This window comes from Gallinula chloropus, assembly GCF_964237585.1.
Source record: "Gallinula chloropus genome assembly, chromosome: 4".
Lineage (NCBI taxonomy): Eukaryota > Metazoa > Chordata > Aves > Gruiformes > Rallidae > Gallinula > Gallinula chloropus.
Genome location: NC_140088.1, coordinates 81,741,055 through 81,758,994, shown reverse-complemented (window position 1 = coordinate 81,758,994; position 17,940 = coordinate 81,741,055). Strand labels below are relative to the sequence as shown.

General features: G+C 36.5%; 1 protein-coding gene across 1 annotated transcript in view; it reads left to right on the top strand.

The window, feature by feature from the left end:
* Positions 1–17,940, top strand: part of MARCHF1 (membrane associated ring-CH-type finger 1) — a gene marked incomplete at its 5' end in the record, with an annotated part of 86,166 nt that overhangs the window by 28,746 nt on the left and 39,480 nt on the right. Inside the window, one exon of the mRNA XM_084263487.1 lies at positions 10,496–10,546. Coding sequence (XP_084119613.1) covers positions 10,496–10,546 — 51 coding nt within the window. The remainder of the gene's footprint in view (positions 1–10,495; positions 10,547–17,940) is intronic.

Here is a 17,940-nt window from a genome sequence, read left to right as displayed (position 1 = left end):
AGCTTGGCAGAATAGCTTCCTGTATTTTTCTTTTATTTTCTCTGTTCATTCGTTTATTGGTCACACCTGGAAACAGAAATTGTGCTCTCAACAGTAAAATATTCTATTACTTAAGACAGGGTAATCTTGCTCAGGTTCTCTTGCTCAGGTTGTTACCTGTTTTCCCCAAACTTCCTCCTTCTTTCCCCATGGGTGGTGGTCTTTCCATTTGAGAGATTTCTGTTATGACTCAAAATCTGCTCAAGGGGAGTAATCAATAAATGGTGCATATCCACCTCTCAGCACATCATTGAGACTAAATACGTATGTGATGTCTGGAAATAAAAGGTGTCCATTATGAAAATATATATATTGCCAGGCAAGTCTACTAGGAAATAAGTGGATACTGTGTTCCACACACATTATTTTAAGTGGAAAATAGGATCAAGATTTAGCCTTTCAATTAAACATTAGTGTACTTTTAAAGAAGAAAAAAAAAACAACCCAAAACTTTTGTAAAATAGTTTGTCTTGATCTCCTGACTGCATAAATCAATAGATCACTGAATAAATCGATACGTAAGAATAAGCCTGATGTAATTTTTACATTATCCTTCCTCCAATGAATGTACTGAATAGTTCAGAAAGCAAAATTAAAAAAAATTAAAAAATTGTGTCCTGGATCCTGAACCTTGCTGATGTAAAATATTCCAGATGTAAATGAAACCAGGATCTAGTCTTTGTCATGGAGGCTCTTCAAAGGTTTGGAGTAAGTGACACTTCTGTGTTTGTGCAGTAATGAGCTACTATTCTGCTGCTAACTTCTTTAGGAGAAGACTCGGTAACTTTAGAGATGCAAATCAGACAAAGCTTACCTGTAGGCAAAAATTACCATTTCTATAATAAAGATTTGTGATAGCATATATGGAAACTTCACAGTAGGAAGGAAACTTTGTATTACCTTGATGGTGGATCCCATCACTGATGAAGGATTGTGATTGCTGGATCAAAGTACATAGAAATAAGATTTAAATGAGCTTCAGTATTAGTTCTGAAGCAGAAAGAAGTGGCTGTGGATATGTATTTTGTCTTGAAGCTATATTTCCTCCCTATTTTCTACACATTATAGTGTGAACAAATATATCACTCCATGAATGTTCATATACAGCTTAGCTGAAAAGCATGTTTATAAGAATTTTGTCATTGAAGCACTAAAGTTTATCATAGAATCATAGAATGCATTAGCTTGGAAGGGACCTTTAAAGGTCATCCAGTCCAACAGGTAGCAGGGACACCTTTAGATCAGGTTGCTCAGAGCTTTATCAATACAGCCCTTGAATGCCTCCAGGGATGAGGCCTCCACCACCTCTTCAGGAATCATGTTATCACAGAATCACAGAATCATAAGGTTGGAAGAGACCTTTGAAGGTCATCATGTTTTGTTTTGATGTTAAAAGGTTGATTTATATTGAAAATCAGAAACTACATAACTAAACTAATGTGTAGATAATTACATTAAGCAATAAGCCGCAAACTATTTAATTATTCAATTAATCTAGCTTTAAGATGATTTTTTTGATTTTTGGAAGAGGTAAGAAAGATGCTGATGAATGTATCTGAGGGATCTGTGTGCATCACTGATTCAACTGGCAAAAAGCTTCCTTCACGTCCTTACGTTTGTTATTTTCAGCTCGTGATAGTAAGGTTCCAGGTGTGCTCAGTCTGTAGCACTGAGAGTCATGGGCTTTTGAATCTGGGCCTGCTGGTACAGAATTCAATTATTCAGCTGGTAACACCTCTGACTTTTCAGCTGCACCCAGCAGTAGCAGCCCAGACCACCAGGGTTCAACGTAAATTCTTTTAGTCCCACTCATCTAATGGCAGTATTCCCTGTAAGCTTTACTATTCTGCTTACAAGCACATTTCTGTTATGCACATAGAGATCCCCGAGATACCTGTTTGCTGTATATCAGAAGCGAGACATATACATATATATATATATATATAAAAGCAACAGTGTTGTTCTTTGTCAGGTTTTGTTTCCACATTTATATTTTTGCTCCTGTTCTTGTTTCAGTTGGGTATCAGTGGGTTTAGGCTGTGTAATGAATTAAATTGGACAATGAAAGGTGGCACCTGTACCTTAAAGGATTTGAATGCTTAGATAGTCTTTAAGAGGACTGGGGAAAATGGTATTTCCTTTCATGTTCCTATTTACTTGAAGTTAGAGTTAAAGGGAGAAGGTTCACTGAAGACATCGAACTTGTAATCAGATAAAAGGTATGAAAATGTGATATTTGCAAGTACAGCACGTAATTGAATAATGTTTAATAACTGTAGCAATTGAGACACTGTGTGTATTTAATTAATCTTTTCTTTTTTGATAAATATTTGGCTGTTAGACAAGAACTTGGCAACCCAGAGTCTTTCAACTCTGATACTGTAACTGCCAGGAATCTAGCAGGTCACAGTAAGTAGCAGAAAACAAAGTGACGTCTGAATTCTGCCTTCTGAAACAAGTTCGTTTGTCTTTTCAATTTAAAAAAAAATTGTGTAGTCATACTTAACAAAGAAAATTGAGTGCATGTCATACTACGAACTTAAAATCAGATTACATGGTTCACAGACCATGTCTACTTTCTTCTAGAAAAAAATAAATGCTATCCATTACCCCTTAAAAGTATTTGCTGAAATTTGTATACTGAAGAGTGTTCATACTATAGAGGATCATTACAGAAACCAGGTGTCTGGGGAAATATCCTGTAGGATGAGGAAAGGATGTCACTCAGAGAAAAAAGAGGAGCAGTGAGCCTGATAACTGAACATTGATTGGAGTTCAACATGGTGTTGAAAAGACCAAGTCTTCTTTTCAGAATCACTGAGCATCTTATTGAAAAGCAAAGTTTCATGTGGTACCACGAGCTTTGGAAAATAAGTGTAGTGGCTATTTTACTGAATTTCTATCATGCTGTACCAGATAAAATGAAAAATCAGATATTTATTGATCAAGGATGGAAATGCTTAAATACATTATCTGTAAATTATAGTGATGTGTAAATGATAGAACCATTTGATTTAAGAGTGCTGCAGTGAAATGTATTGTGTTACATTTCTGTTGATCACAGAGGGGAGACAAAAGAGAAATCTGATGCTGTACTGAGGACGATTCTATTTCACTTTCTTGTTCTGTGTGTCAAACCCATTTAAGGAGGGTAACACAGTGTGAAAATAAGTGATAATTAAATAGTTGGTTTATTTCATATTTGAAACCAAAAGGTGTACAGTGGCAGATATTTGTCACACCCATGTAGAAGTAATAAAATAAAGCTGAACTCATGTATTAACAAAACAGATTGACAAAGTAAAGCCATCAGACAGTTGCCATCTGTATTTTATACGGGGAGGCGGAGGGAAAATTGGTGCTTGTATTCATTTTCTATAACTGAATAATGCAGAGGAAAAAAAAGGTGTAAAAATAACATTGGCAATTTCCCAACGTAAGGTATCGTTATCAACAACACCCAAACACAAAATCTCCCATAGTGTGGCTCTAGTAATAAAGGAATGTAAATAAAATGTTAGTGCAGTCATGCAGGTTGTTTATAATTGCCAGGTAATTTAAACATTAGCAAGGAAGTAGCAGAAGGTGGTTTTGACATGTGGAAATCACAAATTATATTTCTATCTGTTATAACTGAAGTGCTCTGTAGTGAGATGGTTGAAATTAAACAGGCTGTAGTTAGATATTGATACAATAATAATAAGCAGCTCTGTATTTTTGCTGAAGAGAAGTATCTTGGCAAATAGCAGTGGAAAACAAAAACATTAGTAAGATGTTTGTCAGCCTAAATTTGTTCCTAAACATGGTAAGTAAATCCTTTATAGACACTGTGTTAGAGCCTTGCATTGAGTGTGCCAATACGTGCACAGCGCTTTGGTGAAAAACTAATGTCATGAATTTATGCTATTACTCTCCCTCCCTGGAGGTTACTCTTTTGAGTCTAAAGAACCAGCTCTTTTAAATGCCTGTATGCATTGGGGAAATTTTGCCTTTTATGTAGTTCCACAGTTCGACACCACAGGGAAAATGTTTTCCCGTGTTTATTTTTCATTCCATCTTTTTTCCTTTGTATCTGCCGCCTTCTGGTTTTATTTATTCATTTTTGTAATCTTTTCTTCAGTTATAATTAATATTATCACTCTGCAGTTTTCATTTAATTAATTCTCTTCGCAAATAGTGTTCCATCCATCCTGCCCCTACTGTGTCATTAGAGTACAGACCTGCAGCTTGTTAAATTGTAGTCTTTCTGTGCTTTTTCCCTGTGACATTTTAATAAGAAGGTAATGACAAGTTTCACTTGTCCAAAAATCTATTTTTGCAGCTTTCAATTTTTAACTATGTGGTCAGCTTTGGATAAAGAAAGGCATCACATGTATCTTGTTAGAAAAGAACTACTAGGAGTTATAATTTTGGCAGCTTCCCCCCCCACCCCCCCAGCCCCAAGGTATAAACTGAAGAGCAAAGGCAGCTAATTACAGTAGATTTTTCATGCAGTGTTATGCTTGTTCACCAAACAGTTCCTGTGTTGACAAGGACAGATACTATTTTAGATGTGTTTTTGCATACTAAGAATGATTTAGAATACCTAATCATAGAGAACAACCTTGGATTAAATGCTTGTGATTTTTTTTTAAGGTTAAAGTAAGAAAAAGAGTAAATGAAACCTGATTAGTTTGAGAAAATAATATGCATATTGTCAGTCAGCTGATGAATTCAGTGGGTGAAACAGGGGGTATATGGAAATTTCACATCTATGAAACCAGTCACGTGAAATTAGGTTTTGTTGTGAGCATGAACCAAGATACTGGTGAGGATATTGGTGCCCACAATTTCTGATAGCTAGTGTCATTTGGAAACGAGCTGGGTGATGTAACATGGGTTTCTTTTTGACAAGAAGAGTACTGTGAACCTCTCAGGCAGGAGTAGGTGCAATATGCTGTATTGCCTCAGATCAAGGAGGCAGAAAGATCCCTGGGCGCCAGGCTGTGCCCAAACACTGCATTACCTATCGTCCAAGTCTGTTCTAAGTGGCATCTGTGCTTCACCTTCTAGTAGGTGGGGAGATTTTTCAGAAATGTGATGCACTGTATTGAGCAATGCAAAATACTGGTACTTCTTACTTGTTTTGATAAATCCCTGAATTCTCTTTGATATTTTAATAATTTGATGCTTTGGATGCAGAAGCATATCATACTTTAAGCCAGGGTTTTCTAGCATCTTTTCTACTTCAAATATAATTTCTGAAGGATGTTCTGCTGCTGAAGGATATATATGCATTTTGTGACATTTTTTATATGCTGGAACTTCATAAAGAAAGCTTATATTGGAAAGTTCCCCACTGGTAACTTGTTCAATCGCTCAAACCCTGAGTCACGTGTGGCTAAGGCTGGATTTTTGCACTGCGTTTTGTTGACTTGGATGAAGAAGTATGTAATTTGCAGCAGAAAAATATGGAAGGCAGTTCTTAGATCAGTTTAAGATTTGTTCAAGTTCTTTTCTTCCATTCAGTGAGGGCAGGAACGTGATCTCCCTCAGCCTCTGAACTGACTCAAAGGGCTTCTCTTGGTCTGGAGGTGCAAAAGAAAATGAGAGCCACATCCATCCCTCAGTTTCTGGTTATCTTAATTGCAGTAGGAATAAGTTCTCTTTGCTCCCAGAAAGCAGGAGGCACTGATGATCAAGACCCTTTGACTCCTGTCTATAGGCTGTGAATAGTGACTGCTGTAAGACTCTTCCTTTTCCCATTGTCTGAAATCCCAGCCTTTTCTATTTTCCATTCTGGTCATTTAACCTCACTGGGATTAGTATTAGGCATTACTGGAAATAATTTTCTGATAAAAGCTTCTGGCTAGCTTCTTATCATCAGTCAAAGGCAACTACTGACACACATTGTTCCCTCATTTGTGTTGAACTTATTTCCAACTTCATGACTGTTTCATTCATCATGTTGGAAAGGATTTCTAGGAAATTTTCACTTTTTGCTAAGTGTGGTACAACAAAGCAAAATCTGGCTCTTATGTGAACTGTTAAAGGCACTGTACTTACGCCAGGTGAGTGTTCAGTATGTGCAGTTCTCTCACTGTTACTGTGCACGTCTGTGCTGTGCTTCAAGGTTGATTTGATGCTGGATATTTTTTTTTAAATGTAAGGGAGTATTTAGTCCCTATTTAAAAGCAGTTTTGACCTTGTACATGTGTGCAATACAGAAAAAGTAACTGAATGTTGTAACATGGAAGTTGTCCATAGAATTGCAGGTAGAAGCATCGCTGTGAAACCCTTATGTTGTAACAGCAAGCGTGCTATTGACTCATCTTGGCCTGTGATGGAAATTGCTCTGAGCCTCATTAAGTTGTAATTAGCATTTTCAACTCAAAAGGATGGTGGATCAGATTCTGCTATATTTATCATGCTTATTAGCAGCTTACACTAAGAAAAAAAGCTGCTACACTGAGACCAGTGAGACTGATGTGGACTAAGACGGTATAAGATAGGAGAGGAAAGGAACCTAAGCACACTAGAGGTACCAGTGCACAAAGCATCTCTGAGTCATACAGGGATACATCTGTGCCATGCACTCCTGTGGCATTTCTAAAACATTAAATTCCAAATCCTGATTCCAGTGAAAGTGCCAATGCGTGCTTTTTGTGGTCTTACATGCTGCAGATCTGGCCACAAGGATATCTTAGTTGCTAAAGACATAACAGGGCATATGACAAGTAAAGGACCTGTGCGTTATTCTTACGTAAGGTTACCCAACAGCCCACCAATTGGGAGGTTCCTTCATCATTGCTCTTCTGCCCGCATATGAAAACGAAAACCAAGCGAATCCTAGGGTAATAAAACCAACATCTTTATATCACACTGGATTATGTGGTAAGTTTTCACAGGTGACAGTCAGAATGACATGTTTGAAATGCTTTCAGCATCCTCAGAAGCTTCGTTTGTGATTATCTGGTTTTGCACAGCTGTGCTTTACAATAGAGACCTTCAATCTGGTTAGATTTACCTTCTACACAGGCCTCTTGCCCAGTGACCCTGTGATTGACACTGATGTTGAAATTGTAAGTGAAGTTACAGTTTCTTAGAATGGCAAGTTATTTGTTTACAAAGAAGGGAGAGAAATTTTAAATTTCCTAACGCAGACTTACCTACCAACAATTTCATATTTGGTGACTGAGTGGTATGACTCATTTATAAGAGGAGTTATGTGACTAACTGCTGAATATTTGAAAGCATCAAAAAATAACGGCATGGAAAATAATCCCATGAATAATAAAAGATGACTATCAATTCATAATGACCCGGTTTCTCAATATTATTTTTGGGCTAAAATTTGCTCTGTGTTCCTTCCAGGACTCAAATTCCTCACATCAGATTAGAAATTGCTGGTTAGTCTGTATATTGTTAGGCTGCTATCCCCCAGCAACTGATTTCCCCCAGTACCTTCTTCCTGTAGAGGAAAGGCTGTCCAAGCCTGAACTGGCCAAGAGGCAGGTTGTATGCTCTGTCAATAATAATGTTATTACCTTCCTCATATAAATAGTCATAAATACATAGGTATATACTTATATCTGCTTTAATAATTTAGACCCCAACTTGAGGAACTGTGAAATAGTTCTTGAAAAATGTAACAGTAGCCACGCTGCGGGAGACGGCATTATCCTGGCTCTGGTCATGCCCAATAGGAGATAACTAGGAAAGTAGTGAATACATTTACATATCTATACTTATAAATACATTAATAGGTAGATAGTTATAGCAGTTTGCATGTTTTATTGATATATGTATAGAGATGTGATGTAATATATATTAATAATATAAACAATACATACTAGGGGTATTGATGTTTAGTTTTTCATTCTTTATTATAATTTACATGTAATTATCATTATAATTAAGGCTTGCATCTGCATCACAGTCTTTGATATTTGCAGCAGACTTTTTTGTTCTGTGAGTTGGCATTTTGAACCTAGCTGTTCTGTGCTATTGAAAACAGTCTGCGTTCTACAGTAAAATTATGCACAATGCCCAGTAATTGCACAGTGTGTTTATGTCTCTGTTGATTATAGGCATTTGAGTTTTTTGTTTATCAGTTACAGCAAGTGTTTCCTGTTTTGTGGTTTTTTTTGTCTTTCCATTTTATTGGTAAGGTATTTAAATGAGTGTAATGAGTCCACACATCAGTTTTAATAGTATTAATTCCTGCTCTTTAGATATCCAGTGACATCTCTGACAGCTTAGGCCATAAAGTGATCACTCTGAATATTTTGGTTTTACTTTGCTCACGAGCCAGACCTCTACATGTGTAAGTTTAGAAAACTCAGTCAGGGAGATCAAGAGCCCAAGTTACAGACATTAAATAATTCCCGCTAAGAATTGTTAATTCTAAAGGGCAGATGCTACTTTCTTTGAAAAAATCTGATTGAAAAGACACAAGAAGAGGTTTCCCCGATGCACAAAAATATGTATGGATGTCTGATCATATATTTCTTTAGATATAACCTCTCAAATGTAAATTAATGTTGAATCTATGGAAAAAATGTTTTTACTGGTGTTTAGCAAGCTTTTAGGAAAAATGTTCTTCAATAAAAAGTTTCACTTACAGTAAGGAAAAGGAATCAATTATTCTTAACAATGTGAGTGCTTTGTAAAGATAAACCATTAAAAATAGAAGCATGCAGGCATTCTTTAAGGACACATTTCAAAACAGATTTTGCCGTAACTTCTATTCTGTTCTTTGTTTGTATGAACAGTCACACAAGTTCGATCTGAACTTGAATGAAGAATTCTACCTTCAATTTATGTACAATTACTCAGTGCAACATTTTGTGGTTTATTTTATGCTTTCCAGGATAAATCACCATGACAAATGGGAACTTTAAAATTATTATTAAGCTTATTTCTTTATCCAAAAGCTGTAGATCCTGCGCTCTTTCTCACTACTTAGACTATTCAGCAAACGAGTTAGGATTTGCAGGGTGTGGATGCTAGAAGTCTCCAACTAGAAGTTTAGGAGCTTGTTGTAACTAAAGTGAAGGGGATATGTGCCATAGTAAAAAGCCTAGAGAGCTGTAGTCAGAGGCAGATTTTGAAAATGGATCTTGGATGAAAGATTATTAAAATAAAGGAAGTTAGAGTTCCAGAGTTCACTTTACTGTCAGAAAATACAAATGAATTCTTTAGTCCATCTGATGGACGTTTGCATGTTTTTAGGAGGGAGTTTCTTAATTAGAATCCCTGTTCATAATTTCTAACCTCAAAAGGGGAATCAGTTTAATGGGTCCATAACTTCTATTATTTTGAGGTCAAAGCAGAGCTTCTCTGAACATTGAACCAAAATATCCAATGTGTATTTTCTATGAGTATAAATGTAGACATTCAAAACTGTGTGTGTGTATATATATATATATATATATATATATATATATATAATGTTGTCTGGAAAGGATGAGCACTTACTAATTTCTTACCAAAACTATGGCAGGTAATATATCTCAGAACATTTGAATCACAGAACACTTGTACAATTTTTCATTAGAAGCTGTGATGATACATTAATCATTCACTCAAAATGTTGTTTAAAAAAACCCCTGCAAAATAAGCCAACAGTAATTAAGTGCTAACATTACTGATGGACAAAAAGCTGGATGTGAGCCAACAATGTGCACTCACAGGCCAGAATGCCAATTGTGTCTTGGTCTGTATCACAAGAAGTATGGCCAGCAGATCAAGAGGTGATTCTGCCCCTCTGCTCAGGTGAGACCCCACCTACAATGCTGCATCCAACTCTGGAGCCCTCAAGACAAAAAGAGCATGGACCTTTTGGAGTGTGTCCAGAAGACTGGAGCACTGCTCCTACAAACACAGGCTGAGAAAGTCGGGCTGGTTCAGCCTGGAGAAGAGAAGGCTCCGGAGAGACCTTAGAGCCCCTTCCAGAACCTGAAGGGACCTACAGGAAAGCTGGGGAGGGATGTTTACAAGGGCATGTAGTGATAGGATGTGGGGCAGTGGTTTTAAAGTAGAGCAGGATAGGGTTAGATTAGACATTAGGAGGAAGTTCTTCACTGAGAGGGTAGTGAGACACTGGCACAAGTTGCCCAGAGAGGTGGTGGAGGCCCCATCCCTGGAGACATTCAAGGGCAGGTTTGATGAAGCTGATGTAGTTAAAGATGTCCCTGCTCACTGTGGGGGGTTTGGACTAGATGACCATTAAAGGTCCCTGCCAGCCTAACACGTTCTATGATTCTATGATTATTTTGTTACAGAGCTTTTATTCAATTTTTACTGTTGTCATATGAATATTGTAACGGTTTATTTATTAAGCTGCCCTCCATTGTACAGTCAGCAACCATACTGAATGGAAGTAGAGAAAATCATGTACTCAAAATCACAAAAAGAACAACTTAGTTTGAATTGAATGACGTGACTTCTTTCATCTTTCAATTTTGTTTTCCAGAATGACAAATCCCCAGGGCGTTCAACAAGTCGATCAAGTAACATTTCAAAGGTATATGAAATCTATTTTCTTTGTCTAGAATTTAAAGAAAATATAAAGAAAGAATTATCAGATACCATACAGCACTTTACTCTGCTTAACCATATATGCATATTCAGATGTTTTCTTCACCAACATCAGGTTTTAAGTTTTTACTGCCCAACATTGGAGTTTCCATGTAAAATCCATCTTAAAATATAAATATTCCATTAGTCATTACTGCAACATGTTTAATGATAATAATAAGCAAATAGAAGTTGTACTTTTTTCACCGACTTTCCACAACCGCTTAATGTAACATTAACACTTTGTCTTAAGATGGAATTATGCCTTTATCTTTCTTTCCCTGCCCTACCCAAATGCCGACAGCTGTAGAGTGTGAAGCTATGAATGTGTCATAATTTCAGACTGAATTCTGAGTTCTTTTTTCAGGGATTTATGGTTCAGTGCTGCCAAGACTTTATACCTAGATGCTTTTTAGTTTCTAGGAAATGGAGAAAGGAAACTGTATGGAGAGGCAGAATGTGATTTATACTGGAGTTCTTTGTTTTTAGCTCCCATTTCTCTGTATTTTTGGTTCAGATGTGGCTGAAATATGTGCCAAAAAGCCAGGATATGCACGAAGTAAAAGGTAAAATCTCAATAATTGTTTGAATCCCAGACAAACATCTGACATGTATTATGTTTGTATCTAAAGAATAATATTTTGCATCCCGGTAAAGCACAGGATCCTTAGGCCTCTTCCCCACAATATTATTGCCTGGGGGGTACACACTGTAAAACCAGCTTTCTTCTCAGAGCTGTAAAAAAAAAAAAAAAATTGTGATTTGTTAATTAAAGAAAGTAGATATATGTTAGGTTCTGCTCTTTTACATTTAGAAGGAAAAAAGAGCAGGCAAACCCATGTAGAATATATCCAGCCTGTTGCAGGATATGGCAGAATCTATTCCTCAATTTGAAAAAGTCTGTAGTTATATACTTAGAAGCTTGATCTCAGTGAATTATGTGCATTAATTTCACCAAGAGTTTAAAGTGTATGTTCATAGTTATAATTACTGTAAATCTATGTGATTTTGATACTACTTTTTCTGCTTTAAGTCTGTTGCATGGGTTGCAACGTGACAAAGCATGAATACGTTCACTGGCATGAGACAGGTGGCAGAGACTAATGTTTATTTTGAAAGAATTTCTGCAGAAATCAGTATAGGTGCTTATTAGAAAGGGATGCTTGCATCGTTTCAAGTCGTACATTAACGAGCAAGGTTTTCAGGCATGCACGTTATCAATTTCTGATGAACAGCATCATTTGTTCTTTGGGTTCAGTTCAGTGACACTGCCTGCTGGTGAAGCTTCTCAAATGTTGAAAGACACTTGATTGGAAACCCAGTTTCCAATTTATTGCCTGTTCCAAAACGTTGTGGGTTTTGTGTAAAACGGGAGGGTATACATGTGTTTATACATAGAAAAGGAAACGCCTGACTTTTCAGGTTACTATGGCATGGCACAAAGTAACAAATACTGCACCCCAAACCAAGTTTGGAACCTTGCAGGTGATATAAACTATATACAAAGGCAAGAGTTGAATCCCGTGTGGCGACAGGTATCACACACAACAAAATCTGCAATTGACAGAACAATTAGGAAGTCTTTATCTAGAAATGTAAATAACAGTAATCAAAACATACTGTAGTAACTTTATATCTTTTAGTGCTTTAATTTCCCTGTATGAATAAACTAAAAAGGGTCAAATAGAGAGTTTAGATTTTAATAGATACTGTATACTGTGCATGCCACCCTTGGATGTATATGGGGCTCTTGGTGCAGAGCAGGGTAGATGTTCTCATGTCACTGCATCCTGTATTACCCTATTTTTGAAATGGAATATAGCAAAGATTCTGCAAATAGAGAGTCGTATTCATAATGCTCTTAAGTTGCTTATTCAGAGAGGGCACCTGAGGCTTGCAGCACGTGCTCAGGCAATTTTGTGTACTGGGTATGTTAACTTGGAATTACATTGTGTTACAAACTGAACTGAGTTGTTGAACATTAAATATATCTCATCTAGACATAATGAGGAGGAATTCTTTTAGTTTTTTTGTTATTTACCAGATACTAGTTAGTATAAACCTATCCAATCTATAGATTTTCAAATCAAGCATGCCTGGTGGGGGTAGGGGAAAACCAACACTTCAATTTTGTCATTCATTTTTGCTGCCCATTGACAGCACAAAAATTTTACACGTTGCAAAGACTTTTCTGATATGGCATATACATTTCTGGTAAGAATTTCACTAATAAAATACCTTAGGCAACTGAAAGGACAAAACTTAAAATATTTCGATAGGATTTCATTACAATTTTTCTTTATAGTCTACTGTAATACATGTTCCCAACTAAAAAATAGTGGTTGGCCAATGTGCTTCTCTACATGTACTACTATAAAATCAAGCCAAATGCAGAAAGTAATTACTTTCATGTAACTATGAATCAAGTGTTATTATTTGATTTGTGGGCAAGAGTACATGCACAGTGAACATGAAGTATAGTAGGGCTGTAGCTCCCACTCTCCCTTGTCCCCATAAGACACTGTGCTTTACTGCTTTACACCTCCAGCCCTTGGCCCTCCTGTGCCATTCCTGCACCATTTCAGTTGGCAGGTAGGAGGGAGAGCATTCAAACTTATTTGTTGATACATCTCTGTGTTGTTTTCCAGTTCATTACGGTGACCTTAAATGTCCAGTTTGTGAGGTTACCACTGAGTTAATTACAGGTTTTTGAAAATAATCTGGTATCATTTTGTACTCTCACTCTTCCATACTCTGCCCAATTGTGTCTGCCTGGTTCTGGTACTCCTGACTGACAGTCAGCTGTGGCTGCCTCAGTGAATGTCCACCTGGGACATTCTTTCATTCATTTGCTTCAGCATAAACATTAGTAAAACTGTACTGGGACTCAAGAGCAACTGCTTCAGTTAGTTTTCCAAGCAGAGGCAATTAGGAAAATATATGTGTCTGCTTCCTGATGCACTTCTGGTAATAACCAGTAGAAATAAGAAATCAATAAACAGAGCTCCTTGCCTTCTGCCCTACCAGCATTAGGAGTAAGAGATCATATTTTGTTACTGATCTGTAATTCATATTATCTCATGGTGACAAAGTGGAGGCCTAGTTACTAGCTATGGCTTTCAAAACCTGTCTACTGTAAGAAGTATAAATAAAAACATAGAAGTGTTGGAAATGTGAGGTATGAGCCAGCCTTGCTGGTTTTAAATATACATTTTTCTAAACCTGTGACTTTCACAGACATTTCCCACGTTGCTGGTAGTAGGGGCGACTATTATTCTTTGTAAGAGATAGTCTTGTGCAGTGTTCTGGATTTCAGCATTACAATTATCTTATCTCTATGTGTTTAACATCAAAGTAAATTAGAAACTTGGCCAGGTTCGTTGCCTATCTGCCACTGCTTAATTCTGTGCACTGTAGATTTTTTTGTTAAAGTTGTTATGTCTTCCTAAATACGTATGTAGCTTAGGAGGAAAGCTAGTCAGAGAAGGATCTGGTGGATTAATTTCTTCCTGTTGTGGTTAACCAGTGGAACAAATCTTGTGTTTGATTTACAGTCTGTAGAGGTTATGCTTATATATGTTTCTGAGGCTGCCTGGTTATGTTAAAATGTGTTATGGAAGAAATGTTTCTAACACACTGTAATTATCTTTTTGCATGTTAATTATGGTTCAAGAGCTCCTTAGAGAAGGTTGCGTTCTCGGCAGTAAGATTTTAAATTCTCTGATGGGAACTTTGGGTTTATTTTTCAGTGCAAAGAAACTCAGGCTTGGAGCAAATTGCCTGATTTTTGGTTTTGCTCAATTACTTTCCAAAAGCCTGAAGCAGGTGTTAGAACATTTTATTTACAAGTCTATGAAGCATCCATCTAATAAAACTCCACTGAATTACATCAGGAAGAAGTGAGATGATTGTTTTTGAATATTCTGTGTGATAATACTCATTGGTCTAATTTAGAGTATGAAAAACAACAGAGAAAGGAAAGAAAGAAAAAATGTATTTTGCTAGATGTTCTTGCAATGGCTATACTGATTTCTTATGCCAGGTTGGGCTCTTCTCAGTAAGATACAAGTGAAAAGTAAAAGGCAGCAGCATGTCAAAGTACTGCCCGCTAAAGTTTTAGATGAAAAATTTATTCCTGACAATTTTTAGGATGTTGATTTGAGATACTCAGTTTGTGATTTTGAAATATATTCGAGAAACTGAGTATCAATTTATATAATGTCTAATATAATATTTCAACCTTTTGAAATACAAATTTCCTTTTAATCTCTTCAATTAAAATTGACTGCTCTTTCCCATGGGTTTTGATATTCCCCAATTTTCCTTCCTCTCTCAGTATGAGGTGAGGTTATAAAGAGTTCTTTGTCACTGTTTGGATGATTTACAAAACTTGAAGCAGAACTCACTATTACACACACTCAGTTTTCAAAGGGTAAACATGCCACCATGTCTTTTGCAGTGATGCCAAAAGAGTATGGACAATATCTTCTGCCGTGTTTATTGTAAGCACAAATGATAGGTTTTATGGTGGAAGAAGAACTTAAATGTTTTTTCAAAAAAAGTTCCTATCACAGACTTTGATAACCTGAAAGAGGCTGCAGCATCTACAAGATACCTGTTCCATGACTGAATCCTAAAGAGCAATTGTGTGACCTCTCACGTTTTGCTACAGGGGAGAGCACTGCTACGAGTTGATCCACATTTGCTATTCTTACTGCTCTTTTCCAGCATCACACTAATCATAAATGACAATTCTTTTCCAAACTGATGGGTTGTTTTGGGTTTTTTTTCATGGAACCATGTAGCTCCATTCTCTCCAAGTGTAGCTTCTAGAAGCAACTGAGAGAAAACATAGAGCTTTCAAAAGTGAAAATAAACCAAGAAAAAAAGGTCCTTGCTCTTGTAAAGCACAAAATGTCAGCCTTCAAAAGTGCTATTACAGTGAATAATACCATGTATATAAAATCAGTGTTAAAACGTGAGTGTAAATGTTATGTTAGTCATCTAAACGATTCTTCTTGCTCATAAACAGAATCATTAATATCAATATTGAAGACTAACCTGGCACTTAACTCTCATTTTCTGTAAAGAACAACAGCACAAAGTAAACAAGTTACTGAAGAGTATTTTGTTCATCAAAACATAAAGCAGAAAAAGGCAAAAATGTAGGACTAGATACAATAACATAATAACTATCACAGCATTTTTTTTCCCTCTGAGATATGTTTTATTTCTTTGTCTAGAGAACACTTTGTATCTTGTCCGTACTGTTTATTCCATTTATTATTTACAATGAGTTTAATAAAAGTCATGACTGCAGAATTTACCTAAGTCTGCCTGAAATTTGAACTTCTGAATAAAATTGCATTAAATACATCTGAGTTCCAGGGAACAACCATTAGAAAAGAATACATTTTCAATTTATTCTTGGATATGCTTGACCTGTTTTAATCTCGTGTTCTAATGAGAAGGAATGCATACAGGAATACAATTGTATGTGTACAATAATGCATATAGTTGCACAGATTTTGCTTTATTAAATCAGGATTCTTATCAACATCTTATTCTGACTATACCTAAATGTGTCACATTGACACATCCAGACAAAATTGCATGTGTGTTTGAAATGTGTCAAGTAGCAGAAACTTTATGTGCTTGTACAAGCTCACTTGGTGTAGGTAATGCCTGTATCTAATTGCCATGCCTGTAAAGGCATTGCGTTAGCACAGTTCTCAGTTCTAGCCTATGATGTGCTAACCATACAGGAGTAGTAGCTTTGATTTACCCTTAGTAAACATGGTTATTACATATGCTTACTGTTTAGTTATCAACAAGAACTGTGATCAGTAACATGTGTGCTCCATAGGTGCTCCTGGAAATTTTTATGTGGCATTTATTCTTCCATCATGACACTCAGAAGCACATTTCAGGTCTTTGCCCTAAAAATGAATTAAATTAAGCAAACTTTATTTCTGCAGCAACACAGAACTATTTTTTGCTGCAATCTGAGGTTTATTGCACTTCATAAAAATATGCTGAATCCTGTTTTTCGTAATGATGCATTGTCAAGGTTTCACTGTCTTTTGGCTTAGTCATTTCAATACTCTTTATACTGCTTTTTCGCTCTGGTGCATTTAGGTTTATCTCTTCCTCAGGACTGGAATAAATAGCTATCAAATACACGCCAGAGCAGAGTTGTTCAGATATCATAATGATATCCTCACAGATGGGAATTTATCTAGTCTGTCTCCTGCATAACCCATCGGACCAAAGAAAGAATACAGTGAGTCTGGGCACTCATACACACACAGTTGTGGAAGAGTGGTGGGGATGTCATGTGACTGACAGCTGCTTAGTATATAAAAGCATTTTGAGACTTTAAGTCTTGTTGATAGAGGGATATGTAGAAACAGATGCCCTCTTTGGAAGAGAAAGGCTAGCTGATGTTCTGTGGCTACTGATTCAGGCTGCCTTTAGAACTCCAGTGCTGCAAATCCAGAAACAAAGGCAGCGCAAGTTTTGTGCCTCACCTTTCCTACAGGCTAAATTTGCATGTAGCTCCTTCCAGACAGCCAAAAGCTGCTAGTCTCAGGGCTCTGCACCTTTGGTATTCAAAAGACCAGCACATATTTTTTTTCAACTGCCTACATTGGTGTAATTAATTTTCTAAGAACTGCAAAACATTTTTATTAAGCAAGTGATAAGTTATTAGAAAGATGCATCCTTGAAGAGAAACTGTGAGTCAAAAATACTGTGTTGCTGCCGTACAAAGGCTTTTGTAAATTATCATTCATCTGATAATTCAAAGCTTGGTTAGCTTCTATGTTTATAGAAAGAGTGGGTTTTTGAGTAAATTGTCTACCTTTTAAATAAAGATTAATATAGATCTATAAGATAGGAGAAAGGAATTAAAAAAGCTTATTGAAGCTGCAGTTCAAAGTTGTAATTCCTTTTGTTGGTTTCTTTTTTAAAATACTAGGATTGCTTCGCCAATCGCAATTTTGATTTTACTTAATAGCCAGTAAACCTGCTTTAGTGATTTAGATTTCAAATAATTTCCTAACAGGATCATACTGACTTTCAAAGGTGCTGAATGGTATTGTTCAGCAAAATAGTAAGGATAATTCCTCTCCTTCCTTCTATGTTACTTTTCCCTTCATTCCTTCTTTTCAGAGGCAAGTGGAAGGAGGGGAAGGAGGACAGGAGAGGAAGAAAATGTTTGAGGAGGAAATGTGCAGTGAAGAATTAAAAAAAGAACTGAAAGAAAATGCAACAGAAATTGGGTTATCAATTAATTTAACAGTGGCTGTGAAGCCATCAGACTGTAACACCTTTGAAATC